This window comes from Triturus cristatus, unplaced genomic scaffold (assembly GCF_964204655.1).
Source record: "Triturus cristatus unplaced genomic scaffold, aTriCri1.1 SCAFFOLD_160, whole genome shotgun sequence".
In the NCBI taxonomy this organism is placed as follows: Eukaryota; Metazoa; Chordata; class Amphibia; order Caudata; family Salamandridae; genus Triturus; species Triturus cristatus.
Genome location: NW_028188469.1, coordinates 872,800 through 899,147, shown reverse-complemented (window position 1 = coordinate 899,147; position 26,348 = coordinate 872,800). Strand labels below are relative to the sequence as shown.

The window sequence follows — 26,348 nt, the reverse complement described above, 5'->3', positions numbered from 1 at the left end:
CTGTGTAGGTATGGGAGTCGATATTTTTGTAGTCTAGAAACTTAGTTTCGATATTTTGAACATTGATATTTTGAACAGCGATATACTATCAGTGAACAAGTAGTTTGCATGGCCCTGTAGAGCAAACGACTGTCCAGAAGGAGAAGCCCAGGTGATCATAGCCTGAGGAGCGACCAGAGAAATGCAACTGCCTGAGAGAGCAAAGCCATGGGCAAACAATTTTTCAGGAGAAGGACCCTACCCGATTCAGGATATAGCAAAATCAAAAGGAAGAGTGTGTGGTTCATGTAGCGAGTAGAAACACTAAGCCAGAATATCTTGCTGAACTCTACTGCCAAGTCCCATTCTAAACCAGGAGGGGGAGCAAGAGAGAGAATGTGCTAGGTCAGTGTAGGCTCTAGAACTGCGGAACGTAGATTATGTTATGGGGTTTGTACTGTAACCTATCAGTTAGTACTTGGGCGCCTTACTTTACACATGTTCCTTTTGTTGCTACTTTATTTGCTTCCCCTAATTAAAAAACTACGTTGCAGTTATGTTGGGACTTCTCATTGCAGCAAATACTAATATCTGAAGTAATGTCACATTCCAAAATTTAATAATACTGCAATACCTGAATACCTGCAGTTACTACTCTTAGCATTATCAGTAAATTCAGGTGTGAAATTACTGCATTGGATTTTCTGATAAACTTAGAATGAATGTCCAAGAGGGAAAGAATGATTTGAACAGAATGGAGAGAAGAAAAAGTTTTATTTGAAAGGCATGGAATGCCAAAGGTTTCAGACACAAATCAAGTAATTAACTGGACTTGAGTGCACCTTGACATTAAAGAACAAGTTACATAGCTTTGGTAACACTCTTTCTGGTGGATACTCTGTCTGACTGCAGATACATTACCTTTTGAATATTCCCTAGGCGTCAGACTGAATCTACACATTTTCAAATAGTACTCCTCCACGTCAGTATGTCGCATCGTACAGCTCCTCACCAATAACATTCCCCTCCGGAAGTGACATGCGTATCTGCATATAAGCGCTACCCATATGTTCTAGGCTGTGTGCACCCCAGATACAGACCTAATAGCTGACTGTTTGCCCAGTGTGCATATCCGTAAACAAGGCCCTGTTTTAGATGGAAAAAGGTGTCCAGTTCACATAACAGGGATGTGGGAGAGTCGATGAGGAATCTGTGGTTACAGAGTTTCCACCAGAATAGACTTACCCAAGGTAAGTAACTTGTTCTTATCATGTATACTTTTAATCACAGATTCCTCACCTGTAGATACCCAAGCAATACTTCCCAGGTGGTGGGTCTGTGAACTGGCTCAAACCATAAAGTCCTGCTGGACCAATCGGGCAAAGTGCCCTTCTCGACAGACCTGGCTGTCCAGAGAGTAATACAATATATGAAGTGAATCCCAAGAACCTGGCAAATATCTATAGAGTCACTCTGTGTGTCAGCGCAGTAGTAGCAGACGCCTTGGCTATGGTGGAATGAGCCAGCAAGCCTTATGGGGTCTGCTTCTTAGCCAGTGTATAGCAGATTTTGATGCAGAGAACAATCCAGTGAGAGATGGTCCTCTTGTTCACTGCTTTTCTTTTCTTTTCTCCAGTAAATCCAAAAAAGAGCTGATTGTCCATGCAAAGTTCCCTTATACGACCAATCTAAAAGCTGAGGGCTATTTTAGGGTCCAGCAGATGGAGAATCTCCTCTTCTTTAATATGGGGAGGTGGAGCAAAGAATGCCGGATGGATAATGTTTACCCGACATGAAAAGGAGAGAAAAAAGGCTTGCTTCCTCAATGCAAGCTTGGCCGGAAAGAACGTTTTATGCAGCGGGATGACAGAGAGAGCCTGTAGCTTACTCTTGCTTCGTGCTGATGTTATGGCAATGAGGAAACCTGTCTTCAGACTGAAAAGGCACAAGAGACAGATGTACAGTAGTTCAAAGGGAGTACACATTAGGAATGTGAGAACTAAGAGGCAGATTTGCTAAGGGCTTGCTTTGCCCTTACTGACTCAAGTTCTTTCAAGGTAACACAGGTCCTTTAGTGGGATTTACTGAGCCACGCAAAACCAAAGTAACATAAGGTAGCGCATATCACTGCCTTGCGTTATCTTGTGGGAGGGAGGCGTTCAATGGTTGGAGTACGGATGTTCTCATGCATCAACCCACTGATTTTAGCTAATTCCCAGATTTAAAAGGAGTTGTAAACCTGGGAATGTGTCAAAATAGTGCACCTCCCGTGCCTAGGCATAATGAGGAAAAATATCCTTATTTCTTTTTGTTACTTCCTTTTTAGGTCAAGCATTCAAGACCTCTTGTATATACTTTAGTATATACTTATATGTGTATGTACTTTGTGGGCTCTTGAGATCAGCCCTAGGACTTGTCTGCTTTCGCTTCGGGACTTTTTTTCTCTTGAACTGCCTCTATTTAACTGTCTTGATAGACAATGACCAGCAGAGGTCAGTAAAATACCAGAATTGCTTTCTGCTGAGGGACTTTCTTTGGTTTTATTTTTCTGGCAACTGCCTCTATTTAACTTTCTTGATAGAAAAAGGCCAGCAGAGGTCAGTAAAATACCAGAATCACTTTAGCATTCTCTAGATTCCAGTCCATAGAAATTGTCTTCCATGAGCACCCGTAGACGATAATATTTGTTTCAAATATTGAATTTTCAGTGATATGACCACCAAAGGCCCTGATTTTATATTAAAAACAGAGCTTTGGACAATACCATTTCCTGCTGAAAGGCAATGTTTCTCTCCATGTGTTCCCATACCTGGCGCGTCACACAGTTTGGTGCTTACTTTGCCTCCATGCTAAAGAACAGTAGATATTTCAGCACCCAGGCTGCATATCTAAATACATATAAGATCCCAAAGGCGAGACCGATTGCATTGCAAATGCTTGTACTAAGTGTGATACATTCTGCATCAGAAATAGAAAAAAGGAAATGCCTTTAAGTATTGTTGTGATGCAGACACGATTGCACCACAGTGCAAGAGGGCCTGTATTGACGCTAGGCAGCACACAGTGGACCAGTACAAGGAGGCTGCAGAAATGTGTCATATCTTTGTAAATATGTAGCATTTATCATGTCTCACTGTCACGCAAAGCAGCAAGCGGCCTTGCAGCACTTCATTGTGTGAAATGTTAGTAAATCTGCCCTCAAGATCAGATCCCACTGAGGCATGATGGAAGGTATAGATAAACCTTTTAAGGACGCATCAGAACAGGTGGTTGAAATAAAGAGAGCTGATCTGGCAAATTCCCAAAAATCCAAAAGAGCCGACAAATAACCTTTAACTGTGGCCAAAGAAGTCTGTGCTGGGCTACGGACAACACAAATAACAATGCTTTGGATAATTTGGCTTGAAGTGGGTCAATCTGCTGAGTACCGCACCACACCACAAACCTGTCTCAATGGCAGGCAGATACTGATATCGTGGAGGGACGCCTGGCTGTCTAGATAACATCAACGACTTCAGGAGGGAGATCAAATGCAGTCAACTGACACAGTTTATTCTCTAAGCATGAAGATAAAGCTTGTGCAGGCTTGGTTACAGGACCCTGCTGTGCTTCTGTGACAAAAGATCCTCCCGAACCTGATTGGAGAACACATTCTCATGCCCAGGATTTCCAGATATGCAAAAGAAATAATTGATAGACGGAATGCTGGAAAATGCAAATATTCACCCCCAGTCACAAGGATCTGGGTTTATTCCATCATTCTTTTGCTCACCACCCCAGTTTGGACCCAGCCATATGCAAATCAGTCTTGACCCTGTTCCGTATGGGAACAGTCCAGCCCGAACGTTTGTCTGCAGCCATCCCTACAGGACTTGAATCCTATAGTTTTAGGGGGTGACATTTTCCCTTGCACAGTGGATTTACTTTCGAATTTTGATGGAATGGTCTTGTAAATAGACGAGGGATACCTCCGGATCCACGTCTGGTAACACAGACAGAAGATCAGCATGCATGGGTACACTTACATGCAGCTCTGCATGTCACTTCTGGAGAGCAACGCTGTTGGCGAGAAGCCGCACAGCAACTCCTACCGGCACAGCAGGGTACCTTTTGAAATTTTCTAGTTACAGTCTGATGATGGGAAATATTGAAAAGGTGAGGGAAATGCAGCTAGAAGTGTCCATCAGAAAAGTGATTCTATAACTTTGTTTGTGGTGGCTTGAGCTAAATTGCTTAATAGTTTGTCTTGTCTGTGATCATAGGTTAATATTTGGTTATAGTGGCACCTGCGTGCTATATAAAGCATATAACCATAGCGTACCATTTTCATGAACAGTAACATAAACAGATAATCATCACAATGATATTTACCTTTATAACTCTTCACCGCCTCTGGGCCCTGAGCCTTCGCACTTTTACACCTGTAATAATACACAAATCATCTTTGTATTAAAGAGCAATGAAAGCTACAGGAACATAGGATGAAAATCACATAAGGCCAGAATTTGAAATTAGATTACGTATTCAGAGCAGAGCAGCACCTGTGGACTAGTGCTCAGTGTGAGTTACTGTTCATACACAACAGTCACAGCTCTAACGATATCCAAAAGTGCCTTCAATATTTTATGCCAGGCATGTGGAGGTTCTAAGACAGGAAGATAGCTCAGTGAGATCAGCGTGCACCACAGGAGGCCATGGAGAGCAAAGGCGCCTGTCTTCTAGGCACAATGGTTAGCTCATGGAGCGCAGGGCTGACTAACAGGTTATATCTACTCCAGGTGGGGTATGTACTACAAACTTAATAAATACCTTCTTAATTGGAGTCACGTGTATTCCTGCCAGCACCCACAACCCTAGCACACCTGATCCCTGCCAGTGCAAACCTTGTCGCCATTCCTCTAGAACCTTGGAAGGATTAGCACACAACCTCTGCACTGCAAACTCTGGAGCACCAAACCACTCCTACCCCCCCAAACAAAATATATTTGTAATTGTATTGCCTGTAGAGGGCACAGTGAGGAAAGTGCTCACTGCTGGCATCTATGTAACCTGCAAGACACAACTGTGAATTCCAGCAAGTCAAACTAATCCTTTCATCCTTTAAGGGTCATTACACTGTGTACCATTAAAATGGGTTTTGTCAATTTTATGTACAACAATGATAAGTTGCTAAAAGCTGCAGCACCGCTCTAGCACCTAGCTGTGATTAACACACAACCACTGCAAGCCTCATCATCACCACTCTAGAACCTTGGTGGGATTAGCACACAACTGCTAACACTGTAATCCCTATCATCACTGCTCTAGAACCTTGGTGGGATTAGCACACAATACATCTGCAACTTTAAACACACATCATCGTTGTTCCAGAACCTTGGATCAATGGACACACAATCTCTGGCTCTGTGTGCCCCGTCCATCTTCAATGTTCTACAACTCTGGATGGATTAGGGCACCGTACTACCTCTGCAGAGAGGAAAAGTAATGTCACTATACGCTGTAACCTCAAGGCACTGTTACTTCTTAGGATTCTTACTTTCATTTTTGGCAGAAATGATCTGTTGGCATCTATAGGATATTGTTAGAAGGTTGTTCTGACACTATGGGCCGTCCAGATTTTTCGCTTTCTGAGCACCTAATTGTTGAGCTTTTACTGTGGGGGAGCCTCATAAATTGGGGCTCACCCACAGTGAACTCATAATGAAAGAGACTGCATGGGGATTTTACTGGTGTCCCCCTGGCTTGACCAGGCCGCTGCGCAACAGCAGGAGTAAGGGGCACTGGGCTGGTTACATGCAGACACGTGTACATGCGTGTGCACACGTGTAGGGGTTGCTCAGGGGAGATTCCTAGCGTGCGCAGCCAAGGAGCAGGTGCAGATAGACTGGTGTGGCAGGACTTATGCAGAATAGGGGTGGTGACATGGAATAGGCTTTATACAGTGGGAAGAAACATGCCAGGGAAAGTCAGTGTGCTTTACAGTGGGTATTCCATTATTCTCTTATGGGAATAGGGAGCACAGGGCTAGTTTTACTTTCCTAAGGCCTACAAATTGCACACACGCACTAAAGTCCACAGTAACAGGTGTGAGTAGAAGTATTCTGCAGAGCCCAAAGTCATATTTGTACTGCTTTTGGGTCATCCAGAAATGTCATATTTCTCTGAGTCAGCCATGACCAGGGCCTCAACAGGCTGGATTGATAACCATTCTTCCACCAGCTAAGGCCTCCTCTCTAAGGAAGAGAAGATGGATGGAACTACAGGCTCATCCATCAGTAGCTATCATTGGGTGCCAGGCACCAGGCTGCACCAGGGAGAAGGCAGCCCTGGAGGGGAAGGGGCTTTTTCAGAGACCATGTGGCAGGAGACCCTGGACGACGCCATCTTGAACCAACCCAGAGGCCTGGGCAGGAAGGAGGGAGCAGGGGCAGAGAAGTGATGTGTCGCTGTGTGATAGGGCAAATTGAGACTTCCTGCCAGCCCCCTCCCCAATTTCTTAAAAGAACTTGCACAGGAAGAGGAGCGCTCTCTGGGGGGCAGAGGGTGCTGGAGCCTGGCGCAATGGGCAGTTGGAAGGAGGAACCCCCCTGACTGCACCAGAATCCTGTACAGCGCCAGGAGAAGACACCAGGACCAGTGCGCAGAAGCAGGGGCCTCTGCGCAGGGTGAAGAGAGGCCCAGGAGGAAAGCCAGGTGAAAGGCTGGCGCAGGGAGCCAGTGAAGATAGCTTCTGGCTGAATCCACCCTCTTGGAGACAAAGCGGGCGAAGGAGAGTGCTCCCAGTGGCTGGGGACCGCCACCAGGAGCAAGAAGAGGCCAACATCGACAAGATCGGTCCCCTGCGGGCTGAGATCGGGCCCCCAGAAGGTAGGCGCGACCTTTGGCTGACCGACGAACCACGTGGGGCTCCGCCGTTTGTCTAGAAGACGCTCCCGGGATGAGTCAGGTCCCGGGGACTGCCGCAAGCAGAAGGAAATCCGGGGTGCGCCGTCGAGCTCCCTGTGACAATGCCCTGCCAGGGGGCCAGGAGCCCACCCTGGCCCCCGCCGAAGATGGAGGCGGGGGAGTGCTGTCGCGCCCCTCCCCCCCCCACATAGATGCAAGCGTCGCGCTCCCCGCTACAATGCCCTGCAAGGGGGCCAGGAGCCCATCCTTGCAGGGCCCCCTGCGAAGAAGTCTATCGGGGCTCAGGACCCCATCCCCGGGCCCTGAAGCCAAGCCTGGGAGCGCCGTCGCGCTCCCCGCTCCCTGTGAAGATGTGTGCGGGGTGCCAGGAGCCCACCCTGGCCCTCGAGGAAGAGCGAAGCTGGGGGGGTGCCCCCCCGTGAAGACGGTCCAGGGGCCTGGGACCCCATCTCTGGGTCCCAAAGAGGAGGCCGGGGGAGAGCCGCCGCACTCCCCAGAGGTCAGGCGGGCCAGTGGGATTCGATGCGTCTGAGCGGGCAGACCAGAAATGCCTTGTCGACTCCCGTGGCTGCACGCGAGGGTGCTGGCCGAGCGGGGAGCCGGCGGGGCCAGCCAGGGATGGGCTACCCAAGCTTCCCTCCAACGTGGAGAGCCTGCGGGGGTCCCGGGTGGGACCATGCCCCGTTCCATGAAGAGGAGGAGCCAGGGGCCCGGGTGGGACCTGGCCCCCGACAAATTGCCAGGGCAGCCGGGGGTGGGCTCCCCGAGCTGTGAACACCCACCTGGGGGTCCGGGTGGGACTGGGCCCCCCAACGAAGCCTGCGGAGGTGGAGAAGCTATGGGCGGTGAGATCGCGGCTGTCCCCAACGCAGCGGGAGAGCCGCTGCTACAAAATTCATGAAAACGGAGAAGCGCCCCATAATGCCCTGCAGGCCCGGACCGGCCTGCAGGGGAAATCAGCCTTTTTCTCAGTTTGTGGTGGCCGCAGGAGGACGGGGTCACCACCCAGTGAGTGCAGAGGTGTAGGGAGGAGCTGCTGGAGAAGCGCAGTCTCCCCAGCACGAAGAAGAAAGTCCCCCCTAAGTTCCTAGGGGACCTAAAAGAATAACCCCTCAAGGGCACAGCACAGGCATTATATTACCTCCTGGGCTGAAACTTTCGTTCTACAGCTAGGGGTGTACTGAGAAGTGCTTCAAGGAGTGAAAAGCTGAGCTGTGGATGTCTGGAGAAGGGCATCCACTGGAGGTGAAGAGGTGTAATTGCACCAGAAATGCATTTATTAACAGTTATTTCTTTTAGAGGGACTGAAGGTCACATGTGTAATGTGAAGTACCTGTATAAGGTGAGGTCATAAGCAAAGTGGGGTTATGTTGCCAGACATTCCTACTAGGGTGTCTGGCTATATATGCGTAATCCTGTGATTTCATCTGTGATGCCTTTAGGGGCTGTAATTGCAATGCATTCTAATGATCCACAAATGTGATGAGTACTGTCATTCTAAAGTGATGCTTTAACATGTATTCTTGCTGCTGCGCTTAGGTGAAGAACCCAGACTGCTAGCCCTTAAAATGTAGAGGTGTATACTTCATGGTCAATAGGAATTGCTCAGTCTGGGCTATGTGTCACCAAGGCAGGGTTACCTATTTTAAATGTGTGTTGAGATAATGGGGTAGGTCGCAACTGGGATGGTGCCAGTGCGCAGGGCCCTCACTCCAGGTTATGTTCAACTAACTACATTGGCGGCAAGATGATGTGCATATATGGGAGTGGTGGTACTAGACCCCACACCCCCTGCGGAGGGGGGGGATGTTATGCAATGTCACAAAGTAATTCCAACAGCTTATGTATATTTGTAAATTGGTGCATAGTATTGAGTAGTGTGTGTTTAATAAATGTACACTTACTTTTATAAAGCAAAGTACAGATTGGACAATCAAGCCTCAGACTGCTCTGCAACGCTACCCTCTGAGAGTCAGGCGCTATAATTGGGTGTTTGGTTCCAGTGAAGGAATGCAGTCATGTTATTTGTGCAGGCCTCACAGATGCTTCCTCGTTTTCCAACAGATATGTATGTTAATTCCTCCTGTGATGGATCAACAGTATCTGCCTATGAATTTTATCCTCTAATAGATCCACAGGATGTCTGTTCATTCCTCCAGTAAGGGATCCTTAGAATCTGCCTGTGCGTTCCTCATAGGAGGGAGCAACAGGATCTTTCTATGCATTCCTTCCATGAAGGATCCAGAGGATTGACCTGTGTATTCTATCCTCTGACAGATCCACAGGATCCATATGTGCATTCCTCCTGTAAGTGATCTACCTGTGAATTCTATCCAGTGAGAGATTCATAGGCTCTACTTGTGCATTCTTGCTGTAAGGAATTTATAGGATCCACATTTGCATTCCTCCTCTGAGGCATCCACAAGATCTACATGTACATTCCTCCTATGAGGGATCCGTAGGATCTGCCTGTCCATTCTTCCTGTGACGGATCCAAAGAATCTATCTGCCTGTCCAGAGAGAATTACCTGTCCCAACGCTGGGGTGAGTGAGACTGCTGGAGGGGTGTACAACCAAGTGAGGCCCTGTAAGCATGAAGAAGTACAAGCGAGCGAGAACTAGTGAGACTACAGGAGGCGGTACAACCAAGCACAAACTAGAGAACCACAGGAGGAGGTACAACTGAGCGAGAACTAGTGAGACCACAGGAGGCAGTACAACCGAGCGAGCACTGGTGAGACCACAGGAGGTGGTATAATAGAGAATGACCTAGTGAGACCACACGAGGGGTATAATAGAGAATGACCTAGTGAGACCACATGAGGGGTATAATAGAGCTAGACCCAGTGAGGCCCCAGGAGGCAGTACAACCAAGCAAGAACTAGTGAGACCACAGGAGGAGGTACAACCGAGCGAGAAATAGTGAGATCACAGGAGGAGGTACAACTGAGCGAGTACTGGTGAGATTACAGGAGGTGGTACAACCAAGCAAGAACTAGTGAGATCACAGGAGGAGGTACAACCGAGTGAGAACTAGTGAGACCACAGGAGGAGGTACAACCGAGTGAGAACTAGTGAGACCACAGGAGGAGGTACACCGACAGAGAACTAGTGAGACCACAGGAGGAGGTACAACCAAGCAAGAACTAGTGAGCCCATAGGAGGAGGTACAACTGAGCAAGAACTAGCGAGACCACAGAAGGCGATACAACCGGTCAAGACATAATGAGACCACAGGAGGGGGTGTAATAGAGTGAGACCTAGTGAGACCCCAGGAGGAGTATAATAGAGCTAGACTTAGGGAGACCACAGGAGTGGTATATTAGAGCGAGACCTAGTGAGACCACAGGAGGGGTATAATAGAGAGAGACCTAGTGAGATCAGAGGCGGAGGTATAACTGAGCCTTGTGTACGCTCTGGAGGGTAAAAGAGAATCACAGCTCATAAAACCACATGAGGTTACAACAGGGCAAGGTCTCTTGAGACTACAGGAGGGTTACAGCCAGGCTTTTGAGACAACAGGATATGTATAAACATAAAGAAGGCTTTACACGCATCTGTCTTTCTCTGAACTGGACCTAACTCTCCAATCTTCCGTACAGATGAAATGCCACTTAAATGATACAGAGACATGCGCTACAGCCTACTGCTCCCAGATCACATCAGTTCTCAAACTGTGAACCTCTGTTTCTAATAAAAGACCAAGCTCCAAAGCTGTACCGTCTCCTTGCTTCAATCCCACCCTCTCCTTGCTTCAGTCCCACCCTCTCCTTGGTTTAATCCCACCCTCTCATTGCTTCAGTCCTGCCCTCTCCTTGCTTCAGTCCCGCCCTCTCCTTGCTTCAATCCCGCCCTCTCCTTGCTTCAGTCCCACCCTCTCTTTGCTTCAGTCCCGCCCTCTTCTTGCTTCAGTCCCGCCCTTTCCTTGCTCCAATGTCGCCCTCCTTGCTTCAATCCCACCGTCTCATTGCTTCACAGAGGAGTCAAACAATCCTGAACGCAATAGCAAATTTTCATGGTGCTTTTGGAGGTACAACCATGAGTCTAAACCAAACTTGGAATAAAAAAAATGCATTTTGACATATAAAAAGGTCATAAAAACACTTGTTGAATTTTGGCAGCCAAAAATACACAAAAATAATTATTTAGAAAAGTAACTTGACTATTTTTCGCAAAAACTGTGCAATGACTTAGTGGATTTCTTCTCCTCGAAAATCTACTATTGAACATCTACTCAACATTTTAAAATTGCCACTTACACATGTGACAGTATATGCACCTGGGCTGGATCCTTCTAAATACTTTAAACTTTTATTCTGTTGCTCAGCAGATGCCAAAATAATTAAATCCTGTGCGGCAAAGCAATTCTGCACTTTCCTGGAATCTAATAACACCCGAGATAACACATTTCGCCCAAACAGAAGCACCAGGACTGTTATCCTTGCATTACTAATCATCTTTGAATGGCTGTGGATGTCGACCGTGTGAACAGCCTGATTTTACTTCATCCGCGGCATTTGACGCTGTCGTCCATTATCTACTGATTCAGGAACTTCATGAAGCCAGTATAGGTGAGACGGTGGTCAAGTGGTCCTGTTATTTCTGGCAGAATCCAAAAAAGTGTGCCTTGGTCTTTTTTTGTCTATCTTTAAACTGTGTCTGTTAGATTCCTGGCTACCATTATACAATCTCAAAGGCTTATAATATACACCCATGACACAAAAATATTGTTTAGATTCATCAGTCAGCGTGGCAAGAACCGCTCACATAAGAGAATGCATTGGCCATCAAACACCAGCAAAACTGAAGTTCTGATCACTGGCAAATACTCCTCACATTTGAACTTTTCTCTGTGGTCTTCCACTTTTAATTTAAAACCAAGCATCCCTTACACCTCTCTGGCACCCGATCACTGACAACTTACCCCTCTTTGAGATCTTGCAATTGACACTCCGTTCAAGCCTGTGTCACCTACACGGTACCACCCCGGGTCATATCTATCAACCTGTGAGAACCTATTCTACCTCCAGTTTTCTTTGTTCACCCTTCCACAAACTATTACTCTCAGATTAGAAAAGGTTGTAAAGGTGGCTGTGCTTTTCCTGTTCTGACCCCAAAGCTCTGGAACCCTCTTCCCGTACATCTTAGCTCTGTCTCTTCCCATTTGTTCCTTAGACATAACTTAACAAGCATTGGCATAGCCAATAGGTCTCGCCTTTGGGACCTTATAAGTGTTTAGCCATGCAACAGTTGCATAACTGAACACTTATAAGGTCCCAAAAGCGAGACCTATTGGTTATGCGGCCGCAAAAGTGAAAGTGATCGCGATCAAACATCAAAGCGGTCATGCGGCCGCTAAAGTGAAAGTAATTGCGGTAAAAGTGGCGCGCGCGCCTGCACACATGCACTGTAGGTCTAGGGTGGCCTGGTAGCACTTTTTGGAGGCCTCTCAATAAGTCTCGCCAGACCAGCGACCTAAAAAGCCTTCTTTTCAGCCAGTTTCTTGGATAACTCATCTCTTCATCATAACAGTTCCTTAGCTCAACGAGGCCATCCATCATTGATAGCGTTCCTCTAGAAATCTTCTGCAACATAACAGAACAGGGCAAAATATTATTAGGCCATCAGAGGTGGTACAAGAGCAAGGCATTGAGAGACTAAAGGAGGGGAAATAAGAGCCAGGCTAGTGAGAATAGAGTGACCACAGAGACTACAGGAGGGAGCAGCATAGTGCATCCGTGTTACCCCAGAAGAGGAAATAATGAAGCCAAATCTTGTGAGGCCACCAGACGTGGTTAAAACCAAGGCCTCATGAAACCAAAGGAGGCAAAAGAAAAGCCAGGCCCAGGGAGGAAGAGGTGCAGCAGATCGAGACCGTGTGACCTGAGAAGAGGATATAATGGAGCCAGCCCAAAGAAACCAGAGGAGGGTACCACAGAGAGACCGTGTGACCCCGGAAGAAGATACAACGGAACTAGAAGACCCCTCCTCCATCTCCCTCCTGAGAGTTGGTCGGCAGTAAAAATCTTAGGGTGCCCTTACTTGAAAAGAGAAGAATGTTTGTTTTTGGTCATCTTAGGGCAAGAACCGCATGACACTGTAAGGCAGGAGCAGCATGACATTGTAAGGTAGGAGTAGCATGACACAACTGTCACGCATGACACGCTTACTCCTTAGTGTGACTGAGGTACGGGGACACTACTTCAAACCCATGTGAGGTAGCTGTCTCTCGGAAAAGGAAGGACTGGTACTCATGGAATGTTGGCACTGTTTGGACTTCAGTGCATGCACGGAGAACGTGCATTACAAAGCAGTGCTGACCATCAAGAACAATTCCCTGCCAGTCATGAACTCTCATATTATAGACAGACGGCTGCAATCTTGGGTTATGGGTATACGACCCTCGGGTTTCATAGAGTCGGTTAGGCAATTGTAACACATTCAATCAATCAATCATAGCATTTGTAAAGCGCACTACCTACCCGTGAGGGTCTCAAGGCGCTGGGGGGGGATGCTGCTACTATTCGAAAAGCCAAGTCTTGAGGAGTCTCCTGAAGCATAGAAGGTCTTCGGTCTGCCGTAGGCGGATGGGAAGGGTGTTCCATGTCTTGGCGGCGAGGTGGGAGAATGATCTGCGGCCAGTGGTCACTCTTCGGATGCGGGGGATGGTGGCGAGGGCATGGTCTGCGGAGCTGGCGGGCGGGGTGTAGAGGCTGAGTCGTCTGTTGAGGTACGCTGGTCCGGTGTCGGAGTGCCTTGTGTGCGTGGGTGAGGAGCTTGAAGGTTAACCTCTTGTTGATGGGGAGCCAGTGCAGGTCTTTCAGGTGGGGTGTGATGTGGCTGCGGTGGGGGATGTCCAGGATCAGGCGAGCAGAGGCATTCTGGATGCATTGGAGTCGTTTCAGGAGTTTGGCCGGGGCTCCTGCGTAGAGTGTGTTGCCGTAGTCCAGTCTGCTGCTGACGAGGGCCTGGGTGACCGTCCTTCTAGTTTCGGTGGGGATCCACTTGAAGATCCATGGAGAGTGTGGAGTCGAGGATGACCCCTAGGTTTCGTGCGTGGTTGGTGGGTGTAGGGGGTGCTCCTAGTGCCGTCGGCCACCAGGAGTCGTCCCAGGCCGAGGGGGTGGAGCCGAGGATGAGGACCTCCGTCTTGTCCGAGTTCAGCTTCAGTCGGCTGTGCCCCATCCAGTCGGCGGCGGCCTTCATTCCTTTGTTGAGGTTGGTTTTGGCGGTGTGGGGGTCCTTGGTGAGCGAGAGGATCAGCTGGGTGTCGTCGGCGTAGGAGATGATGTTTAGGTCGTGCAGTCGGGCGACGTGGGCGAGTGGTGCCATGTAGACTTTGAATAACGTTGGGCTGAGAGATGAGCCTTGGGGTACGCCGCAGATGATCTCGGTGGCTTTGGAGAGGAAGGGGGGCAGGCGGACGCCCTGGGTTCTTCCGGAGAGGAAGGAGGTGGTCCAGTCCAGGGCCTTCTCTTGGATTCCGGCGTCGTGGAGGTGTGCTCTTAGTGTGCGGTGGCAGACTGTGTCGAAGGTGGCTGACAGGTGCAGGAGGATCAGGGCCGCAGTTTCTCCGTTGTCGAGTATGATCCTGATGTCGTCGGTGGCGGCGATGAGGGCAGTTTCGGTGCTGTGGTTGCTGCGGAACCCTGACTGGGATGGGTCCAGGATGTTGTTCTCTTCAAGGAAGCTGGTCAGTTGTTTGTTGACGGCCTTTTCGATGATCTTCGCCGGGAACGGGAGCAGGGAGATGGGTCGGAAGTTCTTGAGGTCCGTCTTGGGTTTCTTTAGTAAGGCGTTGATCTCTGCGTGCTCCCAGCTCTCCAGGAAGGTCGGTGTCTCGAAGGAGATGTTGATGGTTTTCCGAAGGTGGGGTGCGATGGTCCTATTGGCTTTGTTGAAAATGTGGTGTGGGCAGGGGTCTTCCGGGGATCCGGAGTGGACGGTGTTCATGATCTTGATGGTGTCGTCGTCGTTGGTGTTGGTCCAGGCGAGCAGGCGGTTGGTGCGGGTGGTGGTCGTGGGAGCGGGGGTGTCGGCTGTTGTCGGGGTGGTGACGGCGTTGTGGATGTCTGCGATCTTGCAGTGGAAGAAGGTGGCCAGCGAGTCACACAGTTCTTGTGACGGTGGGATGTCATTGGTGTTGGAGCTGGGGTTGGAGAGTTCCTTCACGATGCTGAAGAGCTCTTTGCTGTTGTGTGCGTTGTTGTCGAGGCGGTCTCTGAAGGCGGACCTTTTGGCGGATTTGATGAGTTGGTGATGTCGGCAGGTGGCGTTCCTGTGGGCTGTGTAGCTTTCCGGTGTTCTTTCGCAGGTCCAGTTTTTTTCTAGTTTTTGACAGGTTCGCTTGGAGGCCTGGAGGTCTTCGGTGAACCTGCTGGCTCTCTTGCTGGTGTGGGTGTTGGGGGGGTTTCTTGCGCGGGGTGAGGGTGTTGGCGCAGTCGTTGACCCATTGTTTGAGGTTGCGGGCTGCGGCGTCTGGGTCGGTTGGGTCTGTGGGTGGGCTCTGGGCGAGGGCGGCAGTTAGCTGGTCCTCTGTGATCTTGCCCTAGCTGCGGCGAGGCATCTGCTGGGTGTGGTGGGTTTCCGGAAGGTGAAGTGGATGCAGCGGTGGTCGTTCCGGTGGAGTTCGGTGGTGCGGTCGAAGACGACGTGGGTGCTCGCTGAGAAGATGTGGCCGGCGGAGTGTGTGGGTGCTGTGACGAGTTGTCTGAGTGCGAGGTTGCCGATCAGGGAGGAGGAGTTGGGGTCGTTGTTGTTATCGAGGTGGAAGTTCAGGTCCAGAGGAGGATGTAGTCCGTGGAGGCGAGGGCGTGTGTGCTGACGAGGTCGATGATGGAGTCGCTGAACTGCAGTCGGGGTCCGGGGGGTCTGTAGATGAGGGTGCCTCTGAGGGTGGTGCTGGGGTTGGTGTGGATCTGGAAGTGCAGGTGTTCGGCGGTGCTGAGGGTGTTGTCGGCGTGAGTCGAGATTTTGAGAGTGTTCCTGTGGACGATGGCGATTCCTCCTCCTGTTCCGTTGGTGCGGTCCTTGCGGGTGATCTTGTAGCCTTCCGGGATGGCTATGGCGATGTCGGGTGCCGAAGAGGGGGTCATCCAGGTCTCCGTCAGGAAGGCGACATCTGGGGAGGTGGAGTCGAGTAGGTCCCAGAGTTCGATGGCTTGTTTGCGGGCGGAGCGGGTGTTGAGCAGGATACATCTGAGGAAGTTGGTTTCCATGATGGGCGGGTTGGCGGGCCGGATGCTGGTGAAGCAGCAGTTCAGGCAGGAGAAGGGTCCTTGGGTTCGCTTAGGGACGGCCAGGCAGCAGGTGCGTGATCGCCCGGCGTTGAGTGCGTGGAGGGTGCTGGAGTCGTAGCGGAGGCTGGTGTCGTGGTGTGTATGGGGGCCAGGGTTGCTGCCACTGGGCGCGGTCCAGGCGCAGATGGGCTTGCCTTAGGCACGCCTTCGGCGCGCCCGCTGCGCGCCTCCGGCATATATGGGGAGATGGGAGGGAGGAGCAGCTGGGAGGCGGGATCAGTGAATGGGCAGTGGTCAGTCAGGGGGGTGGGGCCGCAGGGTGCACAGCGGCAGGGGAGACGAGGGCACAGAAAGCAAAATAGGGCACCAAAGGGGGGAAAACAGTGGCGCAGAAGGCAAACTCGGGGCACAAAAGGGGGGAAAAACAGTGGCACAGAAGGCAAAATCGGGGCGCAAAAGGGGGGAAAACAGTGGCACAGAAGGCAAAATTCAGGGAACCAAAGGGGGGGGGAAACAGTGGCACAGAAGGTGAAATCGGAGCACAAAAGGGGGGAAAACAGTGGCAGAGAAGGCAAAATTCAGGGCACCAAAGGGGGGAAAACAGTGGAACAGAAGGCAAAAACAACAGGGCACAGAAACGGAGGAAGCACACTTACGGGCGAGATCTTAGCAGCTGCAGCTGGGGCACACAGGCGGAGCTGTGCGGAGGGGGAGCGACCTACCAGGAGGGTCAGGGGTCGCTCTCCTCACCGCGCAGCGTCCAGCATATATGGGGAGGTGGGAGGGAGGAGCAGCTGGGAGGCGGGATCAGCAAATGGGCAGTGGGCAGTCAGGGGGCGGGGCCGCAGGGTGCACAGCGGCGGGGAGACGAGGGCATAGAAAGCAAAATGGTGCACCAAAGGGGGAAAACAGTGGCACAGAAGGCAAAATCGGGGCACAAAAGGGGGGAAAACAGTGGCACAGAATGCAAAATTCAGGGCACCAAAGGGGGGAAAACAGTGGCACAGAAGGCGAAATCGGGGCACAAAAGGGGGGAAAACAGTGGCACAGAAGGCAAAAACAACGGGGCACAGAAACGGAGGAAGCACACTTACGGGCGAGATCTTAGCAGCGGCAGCTGGGGCACACAGGCGCCACATTGGTGCCAGAGGCAGGATCTTCCTGTAGTGATTTCAGATTTTCCTTACCGAGACACATTCTTTTCTAAGAATTTGCATCAATGAATATTGTAATACAGAAAAGCATTCACAAAAGTTGTATTATTGATGCAAATTAATGTAACTGTATCTTCTAAGACGTGCGGTTGTTACATTATACAATGTGTTATCTTGGGAGGGAGCAGGAAGTGTTCATTAACTGGATTATGTTGCGCACAAGGTATTAGAGTTCTAGTATGCACATACAAATCACTACAAATAGGGAGCAACAGAATATTAACATTGTTTGTTACTTTACAGTTCTACACAAGTCAAGTAGAAACTATAAGTAATCGTCCACAAGAGAGTGTAAAGAAATCAAAGCTTGAGGTTGTTTTCTTGCTGCAGGAAAATGTCCTAGTGTGTATAAATATTAGGATTGTTACGCCTGCTTGGCTGGTGATGTTTTGTTTTAAAAAAGAACTAGGGGTTCATGAGTGGAACTAAGACTTGTTACACCCATACATGTCCATTGGCCGAATCTGCCATGAGAGACAAGGCCTGTAGCAGCATCGACCTAGGCGTCCACATGGGCTTCACCAGTCTCCGTCTGGTGCTTCCTGGAGCTCGTTGGCTGGAGAAGCCTCGCCCTAGCTGTCCACATGGGCTTTACCAGTCTCCCTCTAGTGCTTCTTGGAGCTCATTGGCTGGAGAAGCCTCGCCCTAGGCGTCCACATGGGCTCCACCAGTCTCCCTCAGGTGCTTCTTGGAGCTCGTTGGCTGGAGAAGCCTCGCCCTAGGTGTCCAAATGGGCTCCACCAGTCTCCTTCTGGTGCTTCTTGGAACTCGTCGGCTGGAGAAGCCTCGCCCTAGGCGTCCACATGGGCTTCACCAGTCTCCTTCTGGTGCTTCTTGGAGCTCGTCGGGTGGAGAAGCCTCGCCCTAGGCGTCCACATGGGCTCCACCAGTCTCCCTCTGGCGCTTCTTGGAGCTCATCGGCTGGAGAAGCCTCTCCCTAGGCGTCCACATGGGCTTCACCAGTCTCCCCCTGATGCTTCTTGGAGCTTGTTGTCTGGAGGAGCCTTAAGTCACTCCCTAGTCATGCAATGCTCACTCCAAAAATAAATTATTCATGTTTTTTGTTGATCGGTCCAATGTATGGCTATCTGTATTTACATTTCTGTATTGCTTTTTAAAGATGTTCATTGCCTTTGAGTATGTTGGATTCCTATGACAGCAATAATTTTATATTGGTTAATTTTTGATGATGAAATGGTTCTGATGGAGCAAGGTTTCGCATAAAAAGAAACTTGTTTGTATGCAATCCTCTCGAATAACCTGTAACACTATAATCAATCTGTCCGTGAGTACTAACAGTGCACCACATTCAACATATTGTATCTAGGGGACGCTTTCCTATGTGCCTTACTAATGAATAACCCGAGTGTCCTAAAATGGCCGCCGAAAACACGGGAACTCTTCTGTACATGCGTCTACTACATCTACGTAGTATGACGTTTTCGGTCGCTTGGGGGGAAAACTCTGCAGCTGCGCAATAGGTTCTAAAATGGCCGCTTTAAACTAACGCACATGCCATGCTGAAACTAACCTATGCAAATTTTACTAAGCTATTAATGCAAAAGTTTTATTAAGGAAATGGGGTTAGAGTAGAAGTAAATGGTATACAGTGAATTCATTTAATTTTGTATTCTAACATGTTCTTCTATGACTTTATTAATAATTCGTATTTGGGCCTTGGAGGGTGACCGCGTCTCTGTTCCCTTGTGGCTTCTACACATGCTCAAACGTCTGCTTATTCTGAACAAGTAAATTGACTGACTGCCAAACCCTAATCCCAGCAAGGACATGGGAAACCAACTCCTGACCCTACAAGAGGAAGAAGAAGTAACATTGTAAAATAGACTTATCGATCCACATATGAAATGCTTGTGTGAATAAAGCTTATGGGTATTAAAAATTAAGGGGCGGAGAACTAGACAATAGACTAAAGAAAATATTGCACTTGGTATGGTGTGATGTCCTCACCCCACTGCTTGGTCCAATCAAAATTGCGGGTGAACATGGAATTTAAACATTTGAGGGTGGATCATACATTTGAATTGGTATAACAGGTAAGTTCGAGTTATTTAGACACACTTGATGCTGAGATGCTGATGCTATGCTGAGATGCTGCCCGATTTTGCTGCAATCTGACTGAAGAATCCAACACTAGGGAAATTCGTGGAACAACCGAGGAGGCACATCTAGGAAGGGGTCCGGACGAGCCCGAGACGGAGAGAGTAGCACCAGAGAGGGGTGTAATGCTGGCGTTACACTAGAAGAGGTCACCTTTTCCCTGTCCTGAACCTGTCCTGAATCCTAGACTCTCTGATGTCGGGGTCCTCACACCATTCTAGGTAAAAATAACTGTAGGGTTAATGCTCCGTACTTGCTCTCTGTTCTTTCTCTCCTCAGGTGCTGTCATTGCAAGAATTTATTAATGCAAACCGATTATAAGCTAACTGTACTACTTTTCCTTATGGAGACTCCTGGTATATTCATATGTATGTTGATTTGACTCACAAAATTATTAATTCAGATAACATTTTAAAACTCCTTCCGAGTCTGTGGTTCTTTAAATAAAAGTTAAATGCATTATCGTATTTCCTCCCTATTCTAATCTACTACTAGATCTTATAGAATTGTTCATTTACTCAGCAGACAGGAATGGTAAGAATACTGGTGTAAAGGTTTCTAAGGGTAAAATAAAATTGATGACCAGTGGATATTTGCCATCTCATTGCATGTATGAATGTATATGGGCCCAAATGAGTGTTATGTGTATGAATGTGTAGAGCTGGTAAACTCCACTGCATCAGTTTTACTTGGTAGCAGAGGCATGGTTAGTATAGTTAGTTAGGTGAGAAGTGTATTTGAAATTGTGAATTATTGATTTATGTTTTAACCAAAACCCGTTATGTATTGTTTTATGTTGTCTGGAAATTCCCGGGAATATTGAATAGCGGGTGGCGAGTGGAAGCCACACTGCAGTGAGGTTATTGGTCTGGATCGAGAAAGTGCGGAAAGGTACGCAGGACTGGAAGCACTAAATTAGGGAACATTTCTTTTATGTTATTGAGAATAATTGGTAGCGAGGAGTTCGCTGGTGAAATTTTTGTATTATATCACCTAGAAAGGGTAATACTGAAGGAGTAGCAGGTTCTCTGATGCTTGTGTGAAGAGTAAGCAGAAAGGTTTTACTCGTAGTGAAAGAAATCTTACTATTCTTTGAATTAGTGGGTCAGACACAATAGCGAATGTTTAAACGTTGTTAATTAATGAAATTTGTGTGAAGAATTGTGAGAAAAATAAGTTTTCTTACTACCTTGTGAAGGAAGGGTCGGTTGTGGGTGCTGCTCTGACGTCACTAAAACGCTGGGATTGGTTGACACAGCGGGTGTATTTGTTGATGCGAAAATTGTAAAGGAGGGGTCAGTAGTAAGGAGTGATACTGACGTCACAGAAAAGCCGCACAAGCATTGGTCGAGCGAGCGAGCAGAGCAGAAGTTGATTGGTCCTCAGAATAGAAAACGCACTGGTATTGGTTAATTTTTAGAAATTAAGGCAAGCGTCTGATTGGTTAACCAAAATAGAAATCCCAAGAACAATAATATTAGATAGTGGACTTTGTATGCACGATTCAACTTTAACAGGGACTCGACCAGATAGAAGATTTATAGGATTTACTTACGAGCAGTACCTTAACAAGCACGCAATGTACGGAGAAAAGAGAAAAATGACATTTATGCAAAAGGGTAAGAATTATTTCAAAAAGTACAAACCCATTAAGAGTAGAGAGGGAATTCTCATTCCTCCTCCAAATACGCCTGCATCATACATGATGATGGAGAGACGATATCATACCTGTGTATGGTTAGAAAATTGGGTAGAATACACAAAGGATGACGGTATATTAGCATTTCCTGAGTACAGAAGTTTTAATGGAAGAATATTGTACAATTTAAGAACACGAATGAATGAGTTAGAAACCAGACCTAGATTGACGCAATATGAGGCTTTAGAAGAATGGGAAATGGAAGCCTTTGAACGTGACAGACCACGAAGCAACAGGACCTTAAGCAAATATTACCCGAAATTTCCCCGAGAGACTAGAGCTAGTCAAATGAAGCAATGGAGACAGGCCATGGTGGCAGAAGGTTTATATCCTGTGTTAACATCAGAAGAGCACATAGGAGGTAAATGTACAGAAAAAACCAAGCACTTAACCATGTTAGGTAGCGGAGAGACAGAAGAGGGATATCTTGAAGACATATTGATGAAAAGTCCTCCACCTTATAATGATAGATTCAATAGAATGACCCCTAGTGCCCCAATGATAGGAACACCTTTGGTTCCCCAGATAGTACACAACACCATAGATAGCGTACTTCAAGAAAAAGAAAGAGAAGCAATAAATAAAAATAGAGACTAATTGATTCAGAGAATAGCTCAGATAAACGCACATCCTGAAGCATTGACCCTACCAGTTACAATAGGACCCATGGTTCCATTGTATGGAGAAAAATCAAACGGTCCTAAAAATCCTGTGATGCCTACTCCAAGTATAGAACCTAGAAAAGAAAAGGTAATAATTGATGATCCAGCAAGTGAATGTGAATCCATAATATCATTGATGGATTTGCCCATACAGGAGCCAATGATGGAAACCCCGAAAATAAATTTGTCTAGTTGTTCAAAGGAAGTTAGATTAGAAACATCATCAGGAACTAGAAGTGCCACAATAGTAACCCAAGAGGATATAGAGAGATGTCTCAAGAAATAGAGAAGCTGAAGTCACAGCCAAAATTATTAGACATTTTTAAATTGAGAGTAGAATTAGAAGAAATGGTTGTTGGAAATGTGGGTCTAGACAGGCTAAACACATACAATGAAGAAGAATTACTGTTTATCTGTAGAAGCATTACACGAAATACAAAGGCATTCCATGAAAATCGGACTAATTTGGCATCAGAAATGGGAATTGACATAGGGAAATTAAAGGTGTTGCAGAAACCTTATAGAGCAGAATTTTTTGATAAGGATTTGGTAAATATGAATGTGTCTGGAAGAAAGTTGCAGATCAGGGAATTGTTATTTCTGTTACGAAAGTGGGGAGCTCTTGAAAGATGGAAAGTTAGATGGGCAAAGAAAAAGGAAGAAGCACAGGTAAATCGAACGACATCTGAATATGTCGTGAGGGAAACAGAAAAAGCTGAAAGGTTGTATCCGATGAGAGAAGTACCCGAAGGGGGGTACGTACATGTGCCATGGAATAGACAGGATATTTTTCTCTTTTACGAATGATTTCCCAAAATTGAGAGAGAAACCAGTGGAATGGTACAGACAGATTGAGAGGTTTGTGAAAGTTTCAAAAGTTTTATTGAAGGATCTGGATGGTCTGTTTGACATAGTAGTACCTGCAGATTTGTGGACAGAATGTAAGATTACTGTGGATTGGCCTAGTGAGGATTATCCAAGAGACTCAAAAACAGGAACCCCATCAGAGGATATAATGAAAAAGTATCTAAAGAGTAAAATTCCCCCGAAAGAAACTGATTGGGTAAAGAAAGACAGAACAGCCCAAGAAAAAGATTAATCTGTACATGCCTATTACGAATGTCTTTTACAGGTGTTCAAACAGTATAGTGGGTTTGAAAGTTTAGAAAATAAAGACATGACTCATTTTGTGTATCGATTTGTGTCTGGGTTGAGATTGGATATATCTCAAATGATTAAGCAGCACATGCTGTGCTGGTAGTCAAAGCCCATTGACGAAATTTTAAAATATGCTAAATATTGTGGGGCCGAAATTGATAACAAGCGAAAGGCGTTAGAAGAAAAAGTAATGTGGGCTCAAGTAAAATTAGCTGAACAGCAAGAGCTCCAATTAAATAAACAGTCAGAAAATCAAGGAAGAGCACAAGGTCAAATGACAATAATGGGGGAAAGCCACGGGGAAGATTAAAACGGGAAGAGGCAAAGAAAAAATTTCCCTGTCACGGGTGCAGGAAGTTGGGACATTGGAAGAACGAGTGTAAAGCTATACAAATTAATAATGCCCGAATCAAAATTTAAATCCACAGACGCAGAACGAGGTGTTAATAAGTCATCAGCAACAGGGTATAGATCTTCAGAGTCAATTGCCACCTGCCCCTAAATCAAATTTTGTGAGTCAAGCCAAGTACAGTGTGAACGCCGGATTTCCAGAAGGAAGTGGTAAGAAATTTTTTGTAACATCCCAGTTTCTTTTGCAGGACCCACGGATTGATTATGCTCAGGAATGACGGTGCCCGAGGGGGGAGGAAGGAGAGTGCGTGCTTGGCGCATCCCTACCGGTAGATCAGTCAGGTACTTACACAGAACCCATGGAGGTGCGAATTGGTAATTTTAATGAAATGCATAAGTTCGTGGTCTGTGACTCAAGCCCTGTAAACTTGCTTGGGAGAAGCATGTTGTGCAAAATGAATTGCACTATATTTTGCACCCCAGATGGTGTTGCAATACAAACCCCAGATGAAGATGGAGTTTACAAGTTCATGTTAGCTAAACAGGGAACGGAAGTAAATGAATTATATTCGATGATGACACAAAATGAATTACCTGCAGAAGTCAAACTGACTGTAAATGCAGAAATATGGGATTTTACTGGAAAAGAAATAGGATTAATGGCAAATGTAGATCCCGCAAAAGTGACTGTGAAAGAAGGTGCTGTTTATCCGAATACCCGACAATACAAAATGAGTCCAGAAGTAAAAGCAGGTGTCGCAGCAGAGATAGAGCGATTGGTCGAACAAGGTATCCTGAAAGAAATAATCAGTAGCCTTTGTAATTCACCCATAATTGGCATTAAGAAACCTAATGGGAAATATAGGGTGGTCCAAGACCTCAGGAAAATTAATAAGATTGTTGGACCATGCTGCCCAGTAGTGCCTAATCCAGCTGTGATTCTTTATCAGATACCATGGAAAGCAGGATGGTTCACAGTAATCAATTTATGTCATGCATTCTTTTCTATTCCATTGCATCCAGATAGCAAGTTTTTATTTTCGTTCAAATTTGAAGAGCATGTTTATGTCTGGAATCGTGTGCCTCAAGGGTACACAAAAAGCCCTTCAATTTGTAATCAGATTCTCAAAAGAAGCCTTGAATCTCTTGTATTGCCCAGAGAGTCAGTCCTGGTGCAGTATATTGACGACCTATTGGTGGCGTCAAACACACAGATGACTGTGTTACTGATTCAATTGTATTGTTAAATCATTTGGCAAAGGGTGGACATAAAGTGTGCCCTGAAAAACTTCAGTTTTGTAAAAATTCAGTTAAATACCTGGGACATCAAATAGAAAGAGGAATTAGAAGGGTGACTTCTGAAAGAATAAGAATAATAAGACAAATGCAGTTGCCACGAACTCAAAAAGAAATAAGAATGTTCCTTGGAGTTGTAGGGTATTGTAGACAGTGGATTGTAGGGTTTGCTTTACTAGCCAAACCCCTGATACAAATGACCAGAAAGAGAGCAAAGGATCCTATAGAATGGGATAAGGAAAGTATAGGATCTTTTAGAAAGTTGCGCGAGTATCAGTATGAAGCACCCGCTTTAGGCATACCCGACAATTCAAAAGAATTTGCATTATTCTGCTATGAGCGGGGCAATTGCGCGCTTTCAGTTCTGACACAGATTAATGAGAAGGCCAGTGACATATTTTTCTGCTACCTTGGATCCTGTGGCCTGCGCATTACCAGGTTGCCTGAAAGCTGTTGCTGCAACTTGCGTAAGCATAGAGCAGAGTGAGTCAATTGTGATGGGACACCCTGTCAAGGTGTACGTTCCTCATGCAGTGGTGATTTTACTGACCAGGACCCGAACACAGTACCTTACTCCCAGTAGACTGACATAATATGAGAGAATAATATTGAGAGCTGAAAATGTGACAATAGTGAGGTGTACCGTTCTTAATCAGGCCACCTTACTACCTGATCCTTACGAAGAAGAAGTGAGAGATGAGGTTGAGCATGAATGTCTTGACATGACTGAACTTAACACCAAACCACGTCCTGACATACAGGAGGAACCTTTGAAAAATGCATAACATGAGCTGCAGCTAATGCATGAGACATGAGGAGGGAGGATTGAGTGCTGCTTACGCCGTATGTACATTAACTGGAATAGTCGAAGCATCCTATTTACCAGAGGTCAGATCTGCACAAATAGCTGAATTGATCGCTTTAATTAAAGCATGCAAAATTGGGAAAAATTGGAGAGTAACCATATTTACTGACAGTCAATATGGTTATGGGGTTGTGCATGATTTTGGCCAACTGTGGATGCAGAGGGATTTCCTGACTTCTTCACGGACTCCTATTAAAAATGGAATTTTTGTGAAAGAATTACTGGAGGCAATTCAATTACCAAAAGAGGTGGCTGTGGTTAAGTGTGCTGCTCACCAATCAGGAAATGACTATGTGACAGCCGGTAACCGATATGCTGACCAGGTTGCCCAACATTGTGCAAGGCATAAGATTGCCTTAAACAAGAAAATCGAAACTTGTGGAATCAGCTGCCAACGTATGCTACTTGCAGGAGTGGGAACCTGGTAGGAGGTGAAAGATCTGCAGGATGCAGTAGACATGAGAGAAAAGGAAGAGTGGGTAAAAATAGGATGTCACAGAAGGGCAGAACATCGTGAGTGGGTTTGTTATGACGGCAGACCAGTCATGCCAAAAAGTATGCTTGCGCCAATGGCTAGAATGTACCATGGAGACACATGTGGGCAGGGATGCAATGATTCGATATATATATTTTTTTTAACTTTATTTTTGATTTTGGCATAAATGAAAAAACAACACTACATGGCATCAAACATGTAGTAGGCTCCACTTGCTGCACTATAAGTTCTAGTATGCGGCGTTACAATGGCAACATTAGGAGTAAATGCATTCTGTATAATAGACACTCATTCCTGACCATCCAATTAATCATAATGCAACCGTAACATAGTTGAGGTACCAAGGACCCAGAGGTATCATTATA

The 26,348-nt window shown here is 46.9% G+C and overlaps 1 protein-coding gene across 1 annotated transcript in view; it reads right to left on the bottom strand.

The window, feature by feature from the left end:
* Nucleotides 1-26,348, bottom strand: part of LOC146768984 (zinc-binding protein A33-like) — a 233,237-nt gene that overhangs the window by 26,027 nt on the left and 180,862 nt on the right. Inside the window, exon 3 of the mRNA XM_085640582.1 lies at nt 4,351-4,400. Within this exon, the coding sequence (XP_085496708.1) occupies nt 4,351-4,400 (50 nt within the window). The remainder of the gene's footprint in view (nt 1-4,350; nt 4,401-26,348) is intronic.